Source organism: Cetorhinus maximus, unplaced genomic scaffold, assembly GCF_964194155.1.
Source record: "Cetorhinus maximus unplaced genomic scaffold, sCetMax3.hap1.1 HAP1_SCAFFOLD_271, whole genome shotgun sequence".
In the NCBI taxonomy this organism is placed as follows: Eukaryota; Metazoa; Chordata; class Chondrichthyes; order Lamniformes; family Cetorhinidae; genus Cetorhinus; species Cetorhinus maximus.
This window is the reverse complement of record NW_027596231.1, coordinates 392993-410450: the sequence shown is the minus strand read 5'-3', so window position 1 is coordinate 410450 and position 17458 is coordinate 392993. Positions and strand designations below refer to the sequence as shown.

At 42.5% G+C, this 17458-nt stretch overlaps 1 protein-coding gene across 1 annotated transcript in view; it reads left to right on the top strand.

Moving 5' to 3' along the window:
• The window catches only part of LOC144673105 (uncharacterized), a 158928-nt gene that overhangs the window by 12379 nt on the left and 129091 nt on the right, over positions 1–17458 (top strand). The window contains exons 5-16 of the mRNA XM_078535094.1: positions 623–701; positions 857–948; positions 5198–5399; positions 5585–5710; positions 7448–7568; positions 7669–7807; positions 7934–8026; positions 8111–8183; positions 8560–8697; positions 13456–13611; positions 14496–14590; positions 14989–15115. Coding sequence (XP_078391220.1) covers positions 623–701; positions 857–948; positions 5198–5399; positions 5585–5710; positions 7448–7568; positions 7669–7807; positions 7934–8026; positions 8111–8183; positions 8560–8697; positions 13456–13611; positions 14496–14590; positions 14989–15115 — 1441 coding nt within the window. The remainder of the gene's footprint in view (positions 1–622; positions 702–856; positions 949–5197; positions 5400–5584; positions 5711–7447; positions 7569–7668; positions 7808–7933; positions 8027–8110; positions 8184–8559; positions 8698–13455; positions 13612–14495; positions 14591–14988; positions 15116–17458) is intronic.

Here is a 17458-nt window from a genome sequence, read left to right as displayed (position 1 = left end):
TAGAACACGTGCTTTGTTTGAAAAGCTTAGAGTCCAAGCAGGAAAATTGCTAATCATTGGAAGCTTGCCCACAGAGGGTATAAAAGGAAACTTGAAAGCTGCTGCAGGATTTAAATGCATGCAACAGATTAAAGAGGCAGCCATCCACCAAAGTGGCTGGGGAGCAGAGGATGAAGGGTTCTTCAATTAGAAATGTCTAGTAAGGTCTATACGTTCTCTGAGGCAAAGGAGGAAGTGTTGCTGGAGCAAATCTGCAGACAACCAATGGAGCCCCTGTTTGAGAGGGAGCAGCAAAGACCCCTTTGAATTCAGGAGCAGCAGAATGAGAAGGGAACAGTCATCAGTGTGAACTGCAAAACCCTATGCATGACCGCTCAGAGTTTGAAACTTTAATGGTGTTACTAGTTGGGCAAAGTAAAATAATTAAAATATACCTTCCAGGAATGTGCAATTTCATGCAAACTAGTTGCAGTAAGAGGGAAAAATGTTTTAAAAAAACACTTCCTTACATAATAATAACGAACTGCAATTCGTATTGTTCCCCATAAGAATTAGAACTGTCACTCTAGGTATCTTTTAGATATAGCTACTTCTAAAATGTTACATTTACTTTTGTTTGCAGCTAACTCTAGACAGTAGCTATAAAGGGCAACTCTGTGGCCTATGTGGAAAATTTGAAGACGGCACCAAAACCATTTATGGTAAGAAGAAGAAATGTTAAAAGAATAACTGGCCTTCCTCTTGCTAGAATGAGTCAAGCTTATTGTTTTGTAGTTGTAATGTGTCAGCTGAAATGTCATTGCTAACATGTTTTGTACCATTTGCTGAGCTTATTTGTCACACCTTTGTTTTACAGGTCAAGATTTTCTTGATGCAAATAAGCTGGATATTTTGGGAAACACTTGTTATAGCAAACCCACTAAAGAGTCATCATGTCCAATAAACCCTGTAAGTTTATAACAGAGACAAACTGCAAAAAGACAGCAGAGCAACTTTGATCTTTTGGTAGCACATTTAACAAGTTATCTTATTTTGTGTTCACTCTGCTTATTGAGGTGAGAGGATGTCAGTTATGAAAAAGACGCATGCCCTCATATCTAACTCAGACTCACAAATGTTGAAGAGGGTTGTGCTGCTTTCCTGTTGCAAACTCTATGGAAGACCAGTGGAGCCCCCATAGAAATGGGGAAGACCTGGTTAAGTCAACTGTCAGCCATTTCTGCCAACATTTGTATTGATTTGTAAGAGGCAGAAAGTTTGCCCAGTCCTTGCAAGGTAAATGATAGGCCAGTACAAAGACTTCCTAGTTCAGCAGTTCCCAATACTGAGCTGACCATGTTACACTGTCGCCAATAATGCCTAGAGGATTGAGACAGACTGACCTTCACAAGGCTGAAGATGGGCTTCACAGTTGAGATCTAGGTCTGGAAAGCGGCCTGCTTGGTGGCTAACCAAAGCCAAATTAGGGTCAAGGGAGGATGAGGTGGGGTGAAGCCACAGAGGTATGTTAACACAACTATGAGAATTTCAAACTTGAGGCAATGGGATACTGGAAACCATTGTAGATCAGTTAACACAGAGATGATGGGCGAAAGTCAGTGAGTTTTTGTGTCAGATAGGATACAGGCTGCAGGGTTTTGGATGAGCAGAATGAGAGACTATCCAGGAAGGCATTGGGGAAGTTAAGTCTTACAATGACAAAGGCATAGATGAGGGTTTCAGCAGCAAATGTGTTTAGGTAGTGAAGAAAGGTTGGCAGTATTGCAGTGATGGAAGTAGACAATGCTAAGGATAGTTGGAATTTGTGCTCAGCTTTCAATCCATTTACATGTCAAAGTTGTGAACAGTCTTCATCAGTCTAACAGTAGTTGTTTAAGAGGATGAGAAGGTATGGGGGCTGAATTTTTCAGGGTGTGGGAGCAAACTCTTCAGCTCACTGGAAGAAAAGTCAGTTGGTTTGCGACTGACGTAAAAAATGTCACCCCGCAGCTATCATACAGTGAATGACCTTAACAAGCTGAGGGCCAGACTTCCACCCCTCAGTCAAAGGAAGTCCCACCCTCAAGAGCTGCCAGCCAAGCTGATTGGCTGGCAGCTCTTATAATCCCAGCAATGCAGGAAGAGAATAGTGGGCAGTGCTGGGACTGCAGAGAGCCCCATGATGAAGAGTCATGGACACTGAACAAGGTGAGCCTGGGGTTTCTTGGACGGGAAGCAATTAGGCACCTTAGGGAGGGGGCAAAGCACAGGGGGGTTACGATTTTAGGGAGGGTGCGCTCGACGCACACAGGGTACCTGATGAAGAAGGTAACCCCATCCTTCTTCCTGCCCTTTCACCAACTTTGGTGAAATAATGGCCTTCCCATTCTCACCCACCTTCCACTGCCCTGTGTATTATGGCAGTGGAGGCGGATTGAGTCCCTTAATTGCCACCTAATTGAGCAGTTAATGGCTTCAATAGACCCATGGGCGTGAGGGCTAGTGGGAACCTTGCCCACCTCCCATATTATGGGGAATGGGTCAGGGTGGCTGGGAAGGTGGTAGGCTACCCATCCATTCATATTTTACATGCCCCTTCCTCCTCCAGCTCAGTATTAGGTGGGGTGGGCAGCTGTAAATTCCAGCCCATGGAATTTGTGGGAAAATATGATGGTTTTGGGCTTCAAATTTTTAGCTGGTGGAAATAATCACACATCCAAGACTAGATTTTGGACAAGTAGTTTGACATTGCAGAGGCATTGGAGTGGTCAATTGAACTGGTAGAGGTATAGAGATGGGTATCATAAGGGTACATGTGGAACTTGTCTCCAATGTTCAGATATTTTTGGCAAGGATGAACTTGTATATAAGGAAAAGGAGGGGGAGGCGAAAGATGGATTCATGTTCCACTGCTGGTAGCACAGGGATGAGAAGCGAAACAATCAGTAGAGATGCTGTAGTTACAACCAGATAGGTAAAATTAAAACAAGTGAGGGCAGCCCCAATGAGCAAGACAATGAAGGAGAGGCATTGGAGAAGGATGTTGTTATCAACCATTTCAAAGGCTACAGAGATGTCATGGATAACAAGAAGGAAAGTTAAACCAATGCCACAGACTTAAGGAATATTGTTGACGATCATGGTGCTACACGAGAGGCAGAATCCCAATTGGCAGAATTAAAACAGGAAGTAATGCAAAAGTGGGGCACAGATCTGGAAAGCAACAACATGTTAAAGAACCTTAAAAAAGATGGAAGGTTGGAAATGGGACAGTTCGTAGGGAGGACAAAGGTTTTTTTGAGGAGGTGGTTGATGATAAGTGGTTTTGTTGGGGGAATAGGTCCTGATGTGAGGAAACCCTTTACAACATGAGCTGAAATAAGAATCAGCAAGTTAGATGATCAAGATTTTAGTGGGAATGGAGTCAAGGGAGTAGGAGGTGTGTCTCATGGATGAGATGATCTTTGAGAAGCCAGAGGGATGTGGGAGAAACCTGGAGGCAGGGGCATATTCAGGACTAAGATGCCGATGGGACAGGGGGTAGATTTGGCTTACTGGTCAAGAGAGCAGAAGCAGAACCAATTGAATGAATGGTATCACTCTTAATGACAAAGAAATCCATGAACTCCTTGTTCTTGTAAGAAATGCAGATGAATTCTGCAGGGAGAGTATCGTTGAGAAGAAAGTTGGTAGTAGAGAGAAAGGAATTATCTTTTCTCTCTAAGATGATCGCAGAGTACTGGATGCTTTTGACAGAGTAGACTAAGGTGCAGTAGAGCTCGATATAGTGAAGCCAAATCCGGTGATGGCTCGCTAAGTCGGTTGAGCACAAGGCATACTCAAGTTTATGCATCTTGGACATGAGCGAAATGAACAGGATTGAAGTGGATAAAGGTTTTAACGGTGGAGGTCATAGTGTCACAGGGCAGAATATTGCGCTCGTCAGGCAGCCGTGCACCCAACCCAAGCGAGTATAAAATGACGCACGATGACGTCGGGCGAGCATCCCAAGGTCATCGTGCACTCGTGCGATATTTCGGTCGGCAGGCGCACGTGGGAGTCGTCAGCACGCCCGCCGACAATTAACAAGCCTATTAAGACCATTAAAGCTCTAATTAAATGAAATTTTTCGCTGCCTGTCCAAATTTTTGGTTAGCAGGCAGGTGAAAAGGCCAAAGGGCCTTTGGGTTTTTTGCGAAACCTAATCCATGGGCGGGATGAGGCTTTGATCAGTGATTTAAAAAATCATTTAAAGCTTTCAAAGTAACTTGTAACATGTCCCCGCTCGGGGACATGTTATTAACATTTTGAAATCCTTTATTTTTTATGTTCAAAAAGCTTCAGCTCCCTGAGGCAGCTCTGTGCCTCAGGGAACTTTTACTGTGCGCACACCTGCGCGAATTTAATTGGCCAGCCAGTGTGAAATGGCGATCGCAGCCCGATCGCGGGCGGTGGTCCAATTCATGGCTGCTCCCACTCGCCCCCACCGAGCCCACCTGACGACCAGAAAATCCTGCCCATAGAGTCAGTAAGATACAGAAGGAAGCCATTTGGTCCATTGAGTCCATACCAGCCCTCTGTAAAGCAATCCAGTCAATCTCATTCCCCTGCTCTATCCCTATAGCCTTGGAAGTTTATTCCCCTCAAGTGCCTATCAAATCTCTTTTTAAAATCATTGATTGTCTCTGCTTCCACCACCTTCATTGACAGTGAGTTCAAGCTCATTCTCAAATGAGGTGAGAGAGTGGCTGGGCAAATCAAAAGTGGCAGATGTATCATGCCAAAGAGAGCATAAAGGGTAGAGAGTTCAAAGTTCACCTGCAGTCATGAGAATTGGTAGTGAATTTTTCTCCAGAGGTGATTGAGAAGAAAATGGGTTTGAAGTAGGGTCGGGGGTGAGGAAGGTAATCAGAGGCATCCTTATTGGGGATTCACACCACAGGAGTGAGGAGGCCATATTTAGAACTCTGCAATATTATTTTAATCTCCACATAAATACTTTGATTATCAAACATGATGAGACAAAATTACAGAATATTTCGATATTGTCACGATTCTTTTTTCTCTATTCTGGATGGCCACCTTTCATAGCTAACCTCCTCTTTAGCCCTATCACCACAGAAATGTCTTTGTACTGTAAACAACACAGTTACTTGAGATTGGAGCAGTGGGATTTTTCTGTGCATAACTTTTATTGTGTTTCTATTTTCATTTTTAGAAATGTAAAGTGCCAATCTCTTACTCCTTCTCCTCCTGTTTTGAGAACCAAATTGCAGAAGAGTACGTGAAAATGTGTTCTGCAGACCTTTGCACTTGTAAAGAATTAAAGTGTGAATGTGCTACTCTTGAAGAGCTGGCACGGCAATGTAGTAAAGAACTTTTTCGATACTACAAGGATTGGAGGACACAAACTGAATGCGGTAAGTTATCTGTGGAAATCAGGGCAATTAAACACTCAGTTAAGACACATGCCTTGAAATTAATGCTCAATGAAAATTTTCACTCGGGTCAAGCAAACAAGATTATTTGTACCTGCGTTTCATCACATATTAGTATCATCAGTAATCAAAATGGGAAAAAAAACAAAAATGCTTTTCTGTTTCAGAAAAGCCCAAGTGTTCTGCAACTCAGATTTACAAGCAGTGTGGCCCAGTGTGTATTCCAACCTGCTCTAATCCAAAACCTCAGCTACAGTGCGATCTGTGTGTGGATACCTGCGATTGTCCAGAGGGTAATCATATTAATTGAAAACAATGTCATCTTTTACTTGCACCTTGACATTATTTTAACATAAAACATTTATGTGAGTGATCTACCATGTATTTTAAGCATTGCATCCTTCTCATTGACACACTCAATCTGGCTTTCATGCCGCAATATAATTTCCAAATAGATTTCTTTGAATGTTTGCTAAAATATAAGATCAAGCAAGAAGTTTAGTGATGCTATGGCAGGAGCGAGGAGGTGGAAATTCCTTGAGATGGAGAGGCATGGGGGATCCACTGGTCCCTTTCCCGTAAATTCATTGGAAAATAAGAAAGAACGCCTCCCTCCTTCCCTCATCCGCCAAATGGGCCAGGAGTCAGTTCCATGTTGTCTCAGTTTTTTCTCAGAGTTGCCAGCTTTCCTTCTGAATGTCGGGAGCCCCACCTCACATACAAGGCAAATATTGTCAGGGGAAGAAGCAAGAGTGGAGATCTCTAGTGCTGATTGCTCCTTCTCCATTGGCTCATTCTAGACTTGGTGTATATGTGAACATTGCACAAAGTGAGATGAGGGGTTTTCACCTTCAGAAACAGAGGAGGCTGAGGGGTGACCTCATTGAGGTGTACAAAATTACGAGGGGCCTAGATAGGGTAGCAGGATAGAGCTGTTTCCCCTAGCTGAGGGGTGAATTACCAGCGGGCATAGATTCAAGGTGATTGGTAGGAAGATGAGAGGGGACATGAAGAAAATATTTTTCACCCATAGGGTGGCGGGCATCTGGAATTCACTGCCTAAAATGGTGGTTGAGGCTGAAATGTTCAACTCATTTAAAAGGTGCTGGGATCTGTATCTGAAGTGCTGTAACCTGCAAGGCGACAGACCAGGTGCTGGAAAGTGGGATGAAAATGAGCGGCTAGTTTCTTTATTTTCTCTTTTTTATCCAGCGCAGACACAATGGGCTGAATAGCCTCTTTCTGTGCTGAACTTTTCTATGGTTCTATAGATCTAAAGGTGATTGTAGGTCCTATGGGTGGGCTCCAAGCCAGGGAAGTGCCCAGGCCCCCAAAGAAAAGAAAGGTTGGTATTTTTTTGAAATGCTATTGATCAGGCCCCTTACACAGAGGGTTAAAGAGGGTCATAGCCAGTGTTAATAAAAAAACATACTGCTGGCAGATATTTCACTCACATGGGCAAGTGGTGATGGATATTCCTCCACAGTGAGGAGTGACCTCTCTATGCTAATTAAGTACCCAGCAAACTCAAACAGCATGGATGATACTGGAGGGGCCCTATTGGGCATGAACCCGCATTCCAAGGGATTTTGACCACATAGACGTGTCCACATCTTTAACTCTGAACCCTTTGACAATCACCTTTATCTTATTAAATGTTGCATGAGGGAGCGTTGCAAAGGGATAAAACATTCTTCCAAAGGGAAGGAGAGAAAATCAGTGACTGAGTCAACTCTTAAGCATGTAACTCTCCTGCATGGATCAGCAATTGATTCCATAGCAGGGTGCCAGTACCTTCCCACTTTTACTCACAAGGTACAAATAACGAACAAATGATTTTAGAATGGTGATTTGAGAGAATTTCTTATTTTCCTGATTGACCCAACAGTGAAGAAAAACAACATTCAGTGAAATAATGCTAGGAATGTCACCAAAGAATAATTTACACTTACAAATCCCATTAAAGCAAAGTTGAGAGTTTTAGTGTGAATAGGAGAAAGTACTTAGACATGTATTTTAATGTATCTCAGGCACTGTCCTTGATAACATCAGAGGAAGAAACACATGCATCAAGAAAGCAGAATGCCCTTGTGAACATGACGGAGAGATTTATGAATCGGGACAAACAAAGACAACTTCCTGTCAGTCATGGTACGCTTTGCACTGTACATCATATATGTAGGATTTACACTCAAAAATTCAAATATTTTAGAACAAAATCTTAATTATTTCTTTTGTATTTTCATTTCAGCACTTGTGAATCTGGAACCTGGTCATGTTCCCATCTTAAATGCCGCGGGAGATGCAAAATTGAAGAAGCAACTTGCGTCACAACATTTGATAATAATTATTATTGCATGATAGGCGAATGCTCATATTATGCTGTTTCTGTATGTTTCCTACATTTTAATCTCATTTATAATCAATTTTTGAAACAAATGTATAATTAATGCCATTGGCATAATACCTGCTTGAGACATTTCTGAGTTCTCCATTTTGCAATGTTTTTTCAATAGACAGAGGACTGGACCATCATGGTAGAAATCCACCAATGTCAAGCAGCATTTAAACAGTCGTGTTTGCAGCGTGTTACCTTAACTAAGAATCAGGTAAGAATTTGTAAAACGATTAATTTTAGTTCTGCCAATATGTTCACTAAAATGATTAATGATTAATGCGTACTTTTTTTATAGACTTCCTTTGTATTCACCAACGATGGCAAAATACGTCTTGATCAAAATGTGGTCACAATGCCCCTGAGAACAGGTAAAAAATGTTTTGCCCTGTTCAAAGAAGTAAGAGAAACTTATGGCACAGGAGGTGATCATTTTACCCATTGTGTCTATGCAGGCTGAAAAACAACCACCCAATCCAATCCCATTTTCCAGTTCTTGGTCAGCAACCATGCTGGCTACAGGACATCAAGTACATGTTGAAATACTTTTCACATGTGATGAAGGTTTCTGCCTTTCCCACCCTTTCAGCATAGCATGCTATGGCTTGAACTCATTAACTCTTGGATAATTTCAACTGTTGGCGAGACAGCAAATCAGTCCCAGTATTCCTTACCATTTCAGTTGGATAAAGATAAGTAAATAAATGGTTTAATGTGAGTTGAAGCAGTATATTTTCTTTAAAACAGGAGGAATAACAATATTTCAGCAATCCTCAATGTACATTCAAGTCGGAACAACATTTGGACTGAAAATGCAAGTGCAGATATTTCCTATTATGCAGCTTTACATCTCACTGTCTGAGGATTTAAAAGAAAGCACGAAAGGTATGGCTAATATGATATATTCATTTAAATGCATACTTAATTTAGTGACAGGATTACATCTTTAACTACACCTTTGAGTAGAAGTGCTTCAGTAATAGTCCTGACTTCACATGCTGGGAATAGAATCTACCTATTTATAACGCAGGGTAGATTCCATAATACTGTGGGCAGCAGATGACTGAGCATGCTCAAAAGTAATTGATTTTCCATCTTTTCCCCTGGCCCACTAGCCCTTCCCCTATGGGTGGCGAGTATCTGTCTGGGCCACTTATGAGAGGCGGGCAGGCTGAGCAATGAATAACTGCAAGGCTAGTTGTCAGTGGATTTGACCTAAATCTGAAAGCGTGGCTCATTTTTTGAAAACTCACACATCCCTTTAAAACAGAATAGGGCACAATAGATGAATTGCATGCCTTTGAGTAAAGTTTCAACAGGAGCGAGTGGAATACAGTCTTTTTAGTATTTGAGCCAACTAAAGTGGATGAAATGGCTGTCATCAGCAAATGCTTCAAGCAGGAACTGCATTTTGAACTATATGACAAATAGATCTATTTATTGCTTACAGATAACAAGGGAGCATTAAAACGTCAGATAAATGATCATCTGATTAACATCCGATCTACTTAAGGAAATTACTGCATTCATTGCAGAAAAGTAGTAGACTAGTATGCCTGATGAGGCAGAATGATACCAATGTTCACCTTGATAATGCATCAACAAAAATATTACCTGCTGCCAAAATGCTAGCAAATTTTCTAATGTCATCCCAACATTAAATATTTGCAAATAGTTGAATATCATACATACCCTCATGACCACAGTGTGCTCCCAACTGCACTCTTTGCAGCACATATTGAGAGTTCGCTAAATGTTAATTAGTTTTGCTCCGGGTCAGTGTTAACTTGAGACCCACATATCTTGTCAAGCAGTGGTTCAGGTGCCAATACAATGGGACCATATCCTCAGCACAAAGGAAAAGGTAGGCAGAGAAACTGCAAAAGGGACTGTGAGAAAGAAACAGAGGTTAGAGGTGGGCCAAAGCAAAATGTGAAAGATACCCAATTGGGGAAGTAGAGAGAGAGAAAGTCAGAATGAGAAAAAGAGACACATAAGACAGTCAGACACATAGAATAATAGTGACTAGAATCTTTATATTTTCAACCATTCTAAATGATTACAGCATTGACATTTTTATTCATACTGAGAATTCCAAAGCATATTGTTCACCTATGCATATTTAGTCATCTAGCTCTGGTATCTTTACTTATCTACTTATAGTGGGTAAATAAAACACCATGCCCTACAATTCTACAGGGGCTCTCCAACCCCCCAAAACCTGCAGAGACTCAGCATAATCAGCAAAATCCTTCCAAATTTCAGGGTGCCCATCTATGTTCTAGGACCCACTGAAAATTCAGTCATATCACTCTTCATTATAAACTTCTTCCTAAATTCCCTCAGTGAATATGGCCACCATCCTCCTCTTCCTTGCAGCTCTAATTCACCAGGCAAAATGCTACATGCCATGTGCTATATATGAGTGAGTATATTTGCTCCAGCTGTCTCAGCTGGAGTTTGTGGGCACAGTGGGGTGACCATAAGACCATAAGACATAGGAGCAGAAATTAGGCCATTCGGCCCATTGAGTCTGCTCCGCCATTCAATCATGGCTGATAAGTTTTTCAACCCCATTCTCCCCGTAACCTTTGATCCCCTTACCAATCAAGAACCTATCTCTCTCGGTCTTAAGTACACTCAATGACCTGACCTCCACAGCCTTCTGTGGCAATGAATTCCATAGATTCATCACTCTCTGGCTAAAGAAGTTTCTCTTCATCTCTGTTCTAAAAGGTCTTCCCTTTACTCTGAGGCTATGCCCTCGGGTCCTAGTCTCTCCTACTAATTGAAACATCTTCCCCATGTCCAGTCTATCCAGGCCTTTCAGTATTCTGTAAGTTTCAATCAGATCCCCCCTCATCCTTCTAAACTCCATCGAGTATAGACCCAGAGTCCTCAAACGTTCCTCATATGTTAAGCCTTTCATTCCTGGGATCGTTCTCGTGAACCTCCTCTGGACCCGCTCCAGGGCCAGCACATCCTTCCTGAGACAGGGGCCCAAAATTGCTCACAATATTCTAAATGTGGTCTGACCAGAGCCTTATAAAGCCTCAGCAGAACATCCCTGCTTTTATATTCTAGTCCTCTCGAAATAAATGCCAACATTGCATTTGCCTTCCTAACTACCGACTCAACCTGCAAATTAAGAGAATCCTGGACTAGGACTCCCAAGTCCCTTTGCACTCCAGATTTCTGAATTCTCTCCCCATTTAGAAAATAGTCTATGCCTCTATTCTTCCTACCAAAGTGCATGACCTCACACTTCCCCACGTTATATTCCATCTGCCACTTCTTTGCCCATTCTCCTAACCTGTCCAAATCCTTCTGCAGCCTCCCCGCCTCCTCAATACTACCTGTCCCTCCACCTATCTTTGTATCATCTGAAAACTTAGCCAGGATGCCCTCGGTTCCTTCATCTAGATCATTAATGTATAAAGTGAAAAGTTGTGGTCCCAACACTGACCCCTGCGGAACTCCACTAGTCACCGGCCGCCATCCTAAGAAGGACCCCCTTATCCCCACTCTCTGCCTCCTGCCAGAGAGCCAATCTTCTATCCATGCTAGTACCTTGCCTCTAATACCATGGGCTCTTATCTTACTGAGCAGCCTCCTGTGCGGCACCTTGTCAAAGGCCTTCTGGAAGTCCAAGTAGATAACATCCATTGGCTCTCCTTTGTCTAACCTACTCGTTAGCTCCTCAAAGAATTCTAACAGATTTGTCAGGCATGACCTCCCCTTGATGAAACCATGCTGACTTTGCCCTATTTTATCATGCACTTCCAAGTATTTTGAAATCTCATCCTTAATAATGGACTCTAAAATCTTACCAACGACTGAGGTCAGGCTAATCGGCCTGTAATTTCCTGTCTTTTGCCTCACTCCCTTCTTAAACAGGGGTGTTACATTAGCGATTTTCCAGTCCTCTGGTACCCTCCCTGACTCCAGTGATTCCTGAAAGATCACCACTAACGCCTCCACTATCTCTTCAGCTATATCCTTCAGAACTCTGGGGTGTATATCCATCTGGCCCAGGTGATTTATCCACTTTCAGACCTTTCAGTTTTCCTAGCACCTTCTCCTTGGTAATGGCCACCATACTCACCTCTGCCCCCCGACTCTCCTGAACTTTGGGGATGTTACTCATGTCTTCCACCGTGAAGACTGACGCAAAATACCTATTCAGTTCCTCCACTATTTCTTTGTTCCCCACTACTACTTCTCCAGCGTCATTTTCCAGTGGCCCAATGTCCACTTTTGCCTCTCTCTTACCCTTCATATATCAAAAAAACTCTTGCAATCTTCTTTTATATTACTGGCTAGTTTACCCTCATATTTAATCTTCTCCCTCCTTATTTCTTTTTTAGTTGTCCTCTGTTGGTCTTTGTAGGCTTCCCAATCCCCTGGTTTCCCACTGCTCTTCACCGCATTGTATGCTTTCTCTTTAGCTTTTATGCTGTCCCTGACTTCCCTTGTCAGCCATGGTTGCCTCGTCCTTCCTTTAGCATGCTTCTTCTTCCTAGGGATGAATTTTTGCTGTGTCTCCCAAATTACTCCCAGAAACTCCTGCCATTGCTGTTCCACTGTCTTTCCTGCTAGGCTCATCTCCCAGTCAATTCTGGCCAGCTCCTCCCTCATGCCTCTGTAGTTGCCTTTATTCAACTGTAATACTGTTACATCTGATTCCAGCTTTTTCCTCTCAAATTGCAGGGTAAATTCTATCATATTATGGTCACTTCCTCCTAAGGGTTCCTTCACCTTAAACTCCCTTATCAAATCTGCCTCATTACACATCACTAAATCTAGAATTGCCTGTTCCATAGTGGACTCCATCACAAGCTGCTCCACAAAGCCATCTCGTAGACATTCTACAAATTCCTTTTCTTGGGATCCACTACCAACCTGATTTTCCCAGTCTACCTGCATATTGAAATCCCCCATGATCACTGTAACCTTGCCTTTCTTACACGCCTTTTCTATCTCCTGGTGTATCTTGTGCCCCACATCCTGACTACTGCTGGGAGGCCTGTACATAACTCCCATTATGGTTTTTTTACCTTTGCGGTTCCTCAACTCTACCCACGCAGATTCTACATCATCTGACCCTACGTCATTTCTTGCTTTCGATTTAATTTCATTTCTTACTAACAAAGCAACCCCACCCCCTCTGCCAACCTGCCTATCTTTTCGATAGGATGTATATCCTTGGATATTTAGCTCCCAGTCCTGATCTACTTGCAGCCATGTCTCCGTAATGCCCACCATATCATACCTGCCAATTTCAATCCGCACCACAAGCTCATTTACCTTATTTCATATACTGGGTGACTTTCAACTACTATATAATGGTGCAAATTGAACCAATTTGAAATAAAAGGTGCTGACAACAAATTGTTTTCACAGTCATTAAAGCCATGTTAAAGCTTAGAGTTCCATGATTGCAAAGTAGATCACTGTGAATAAAATTATGTAAATCATCCAAACTTTGCTTGAAATGAAATGGGCATCATTAGATCACAAACTGAAGAATGTATAGACACCTCTTACCAAAATATACTATTGGGTCAAAGTCATTCCCAAACCAGGAAGGAACATACCCAAGGTAACTACTCTCTTGTGATGACCTGCGTTCTTTTCCTTCAGGTTTATGTGGCGTCTTCAATGATAATGCAGAAGATGACTTTCTATCTCAAGGTGGCATTGTGGAAAGTACCCCCATTACTTTTGCTAATTCCTGGAAGTTTAAGGACAGTTGCCCCGATGCAATAATACCTCCTCCTTGTATCAGTTCAGAAAATGGTAATTATCTTTTCTGATGCCCTTCTGATTACAATATAGTTACAGTTGTTTTGCATTCCCTTTTATAAGATTATAGCAATTAATTTATACAGAGGCCTGCTCTAAAAACATAAACACTGTAGTATCTACTAGTTTGATCAGTGATGTCAGCCAAGCCAGCACAAATGATTGTGGAAATCCAAGTATTCGTTTCGTTAAGCAAGTTTCTGCTGGTTTATAAATAATTTCAACCGAAACTGATCCAGCTCACAAACCTGACCACGGCCCAGAATGTAACAAGGAGGGCAACATGTTTCAGCTGATTGTGGCCATTTGATGATAGCCTTCAAATTGATCTGATTTTCTTAGGTACACAGGCTCATTTAAAGAAGTCTTTACATATTAAAATATTCTCAGTTTACGAAGAAGCTGAATAGTGTGTACAAATGAAACTAGTAAATGGTTCAGCATTTTTTAAAAATCGTTTGTTTCATTAGAAATTCCAGCTCTAATTGGACACCATCATAAAAAGACTCCCTCCCTGGCACAGTAGCAAGGGGTTTTCTGGCATGGCTTTTCCTGACCTGTCTTTTTGGCAGACAACCTATGCCTGACTCCTTACAGTTACTTGCCCCACCACACATCCACAAGTGCAGTGGGCCCACAGGCTGTCAGGACCCGATGAAATGACTGTTGCCAATATTAGCCTACAAATGCGTAACCTATTTCTTTGTCGTGTTTTAATGCTCTAGATACTTTAACAGAGGAACGGTGTTAATTCAGTTTTGTTGCATGCAGAAAATTCTAGATTGTGCATGGAAAAATTGTGAGCAAGTTGCAGGAATATCTTTAAATCAAGTATTTTTCCTTACAATAAAAGTTGTGTTTCTGAACTAATATTTCAGAAAAATATGCAAAAGATAACTGCCGCTCCATAAAAGATCCTAATGGTCCCTTTTCCAAATGTCATTCTGCCGTCGACTCTGTACATTATTATGAGGTAAGTACTGATTCAGAGTCAAAGTTTATGAAGTTTATTTCATATTCAACATAAAGTAAAAGTTGTCAAATAGTAATCCTGCATGCTTTCGCCTTGGCTGGTTGAGCTTATCCGTTGAGTGACTAATCCATAACGAACAGAAAGATCCCAGGTTTAGTGCACATTCTGTATAGAGTTATCTAATCTCAGACAGGGTGGCACTACAGGTGATATGATTTCCCCCAGAGTGTCAGTTTTAGGAAGAGGAAATTTAACCAGGTTTAGTTTTGTAGATTGTATAAGTTTGTGTTAAACAACACAATGGTGGATATGAATTTATGAGTTAATTACCCCACTTGATTTTTTTTTATTGTTATGAAATATTACTGCTTAAATTTTTAACTTCTTTACTTATTTAGATGTGTGTAGCTGCTACCTGTGCCTGTGAGAACATCAATGAGTGCCTGTGTGCAGGATTGGGACTGTATGTTCATGAATGTGCTGCTCATGGTATCATCGTGAAAAACTGGAGAAGAAACATTTGCAGTAAGTTGCAATGCTGCTTACCCTTTAAGAAAGTAGAACCTGAGGCCCCGATTTTCATCCCTGGCTCAGCAAACTTGACCTTTAAAAATGTCCGCCCGCAGGTCACATATTTGGTCTTCGGGGTGGGCTGGAATAGTAGTCGGGCAATCCCGGAACGAGTGCGGGGGCTGCTGGGTCTGGAGGCGGGCTGGGTGCAAGGCCTGCCTCTGTGCTCCAGCACTGTGCATAAATCAATAAAATATATTATTAAACAAATATCACCCTTCCAGCCTTCAACCTTCACCCCCACATGCTCCCTATGCCCCATCCATGCCAACCCATGCCCCCACCAACCTCCCCATGGCCCCTCATACCCCCATGCCAACCCATGCTCCTCTAACCGCTCCCTCCAGACCTTCATTGCCCCTATGTGAACTTAGTGCCAACTCATGCCAACCCATAGCCCCACCCACCACTCTTTGACCCTACCCACTTCATGCCAACTTACCTAGAATCCTTAGGCACTTCCTGGACAGCTTTGACACTTCCTGGACACATGGACACTTCCTTGACAGTTCCTTGACAGCTTGACAGTTTCAACAAGTTGGTATGTAAAAAATATATAATCGTATTTAATTCTAACAATCCTAAAGGCTGCTTTACTTTCCCAAAGGGTTCCTACATCCCCAAGAGGGTGCCTTACCTCTTCCAAAGGTGCCCCAGGACCCAAGCCAAAGGGGTACCTTATCTTTCCAAAGAGGTGCCCTGGCTATCTAAATTAACCCACCAGGTTCAGACCTCCATTACTTGGTCTGGTCTGTGCACTCCAGGGTTCTCGCAGCTAGTGTTCAAAAATCGTAAGTCAGTGGAGGCAGCCGGTGATTTAAATGGCCAGCTGCCTCCGTGGTTCATGCGATCCTGGCCCAACTCCAGTCCCGCCCCTGTGAAGATGGGAGATGCCGCATTCAGGGATGAGACTTAGAAATTTTGGGAATTTCAGTACTGTTTGCCATGACGGAGAGTCTTTCCATCGTGGCAAAAATCAGGGCCAGAGTTGGCGGAGTTGATTCTTCAATCTCACTGCACCGGTCACCTCCTTCATGATGTCATTGAAGGATGTAGGATTAATAAAGGCTTGACAAGTTTAAATAAATCAGTATCCAGTCAGAATAGGTGCAGTTTGACATCCTCTAGGAGTGGGAAGGATTCATTCAAGCTAAAACTCCTGATAGCCACTGGAGGCAGAAGTCAGCTCAAATCCAAAAGGCTGCAATCAGTCGCTTTCTGAGAGGGACTTTTGTGCTGCCTCAAGTCTTGGAGGGTGTTCCAGGCCCAGTGAGGCCTGCACATTCCCTCTTTGTACCCTTCCTCCTCCTATTGAGCTGGACACCAATACCTGTCAATTGCCCAAATCCCTGGGAGCTCAGGAGGTGTGAACTGCTCAAATTCCAGTGAGTGACATCCCACCATCCAAATCTCTTAGGGACAGGAGGGGCTAACATCTACCTCCCTCTGCACAAATCCACTCTTCAGGGCAGAGGCCTGATAATTCCATCTTCCGCCTGATTTCCTGTCCATTCACTGTTCCTATAGCCCTTTTCTGCTGTTTCTTTGTTGCCGACACTGAGCAAATTGTTCAAAAAAGGGTAAGGATAAACCCAGCAACATCAGACCAACCCGTTTAACTTCAGTGGTGGGGAAACTTCTAGAAACTATGATTCAGACAGAATTAATAGCCTCATGGACAAATGCAGGTTAATTAAGGAGAGCCAGCGTGGATTTCTTAAGGGAAAATCATGTTTAACTAACTTGCTGGAGTTTTTTTGAGGAGACCACAGAGAGGGCTGATGAAAAAGCTTTCTCACACAGCAAGTGACTAGGGTCTGGAAGGCACTGCCTGAGAGTGTGCTGGAGGCAGTTTCAATCGAGCCATTCAAGAGGGAATTAGATGATCATTTGAAAAGAAACAATGTGCAAGGTTATGGGGAGAAGGCAGGAGAATGGCACTCGGTGAAATGCTCATTCAGAGATCCAGTGCAGACACGATGGGCCACATGGCCTCCTTCTGCACTGTAATACTTCTGTGGTTTTGTGAAATTCATGGCCAGCTTATTTTCCACCATGGTATTATACAGAGGAAAGTAGAAGAGTTGTCCCTGATGTGCTGTCCAATATACTGCTGGGTGCAAATTGACCTACGTGACAACAGTGACTAGATTTCAAAAGTAATTCATTGACTGTAAAGCACAATGGGAAATCGAGAGGTCACAAAAAATGCTATGTAAATGCAATCTCTTTCTTCCTTACTGGAAAGCTAGGAGACAGGTATCATTGACCCAGCCAGTCTCTTAAATTTAACTAGAA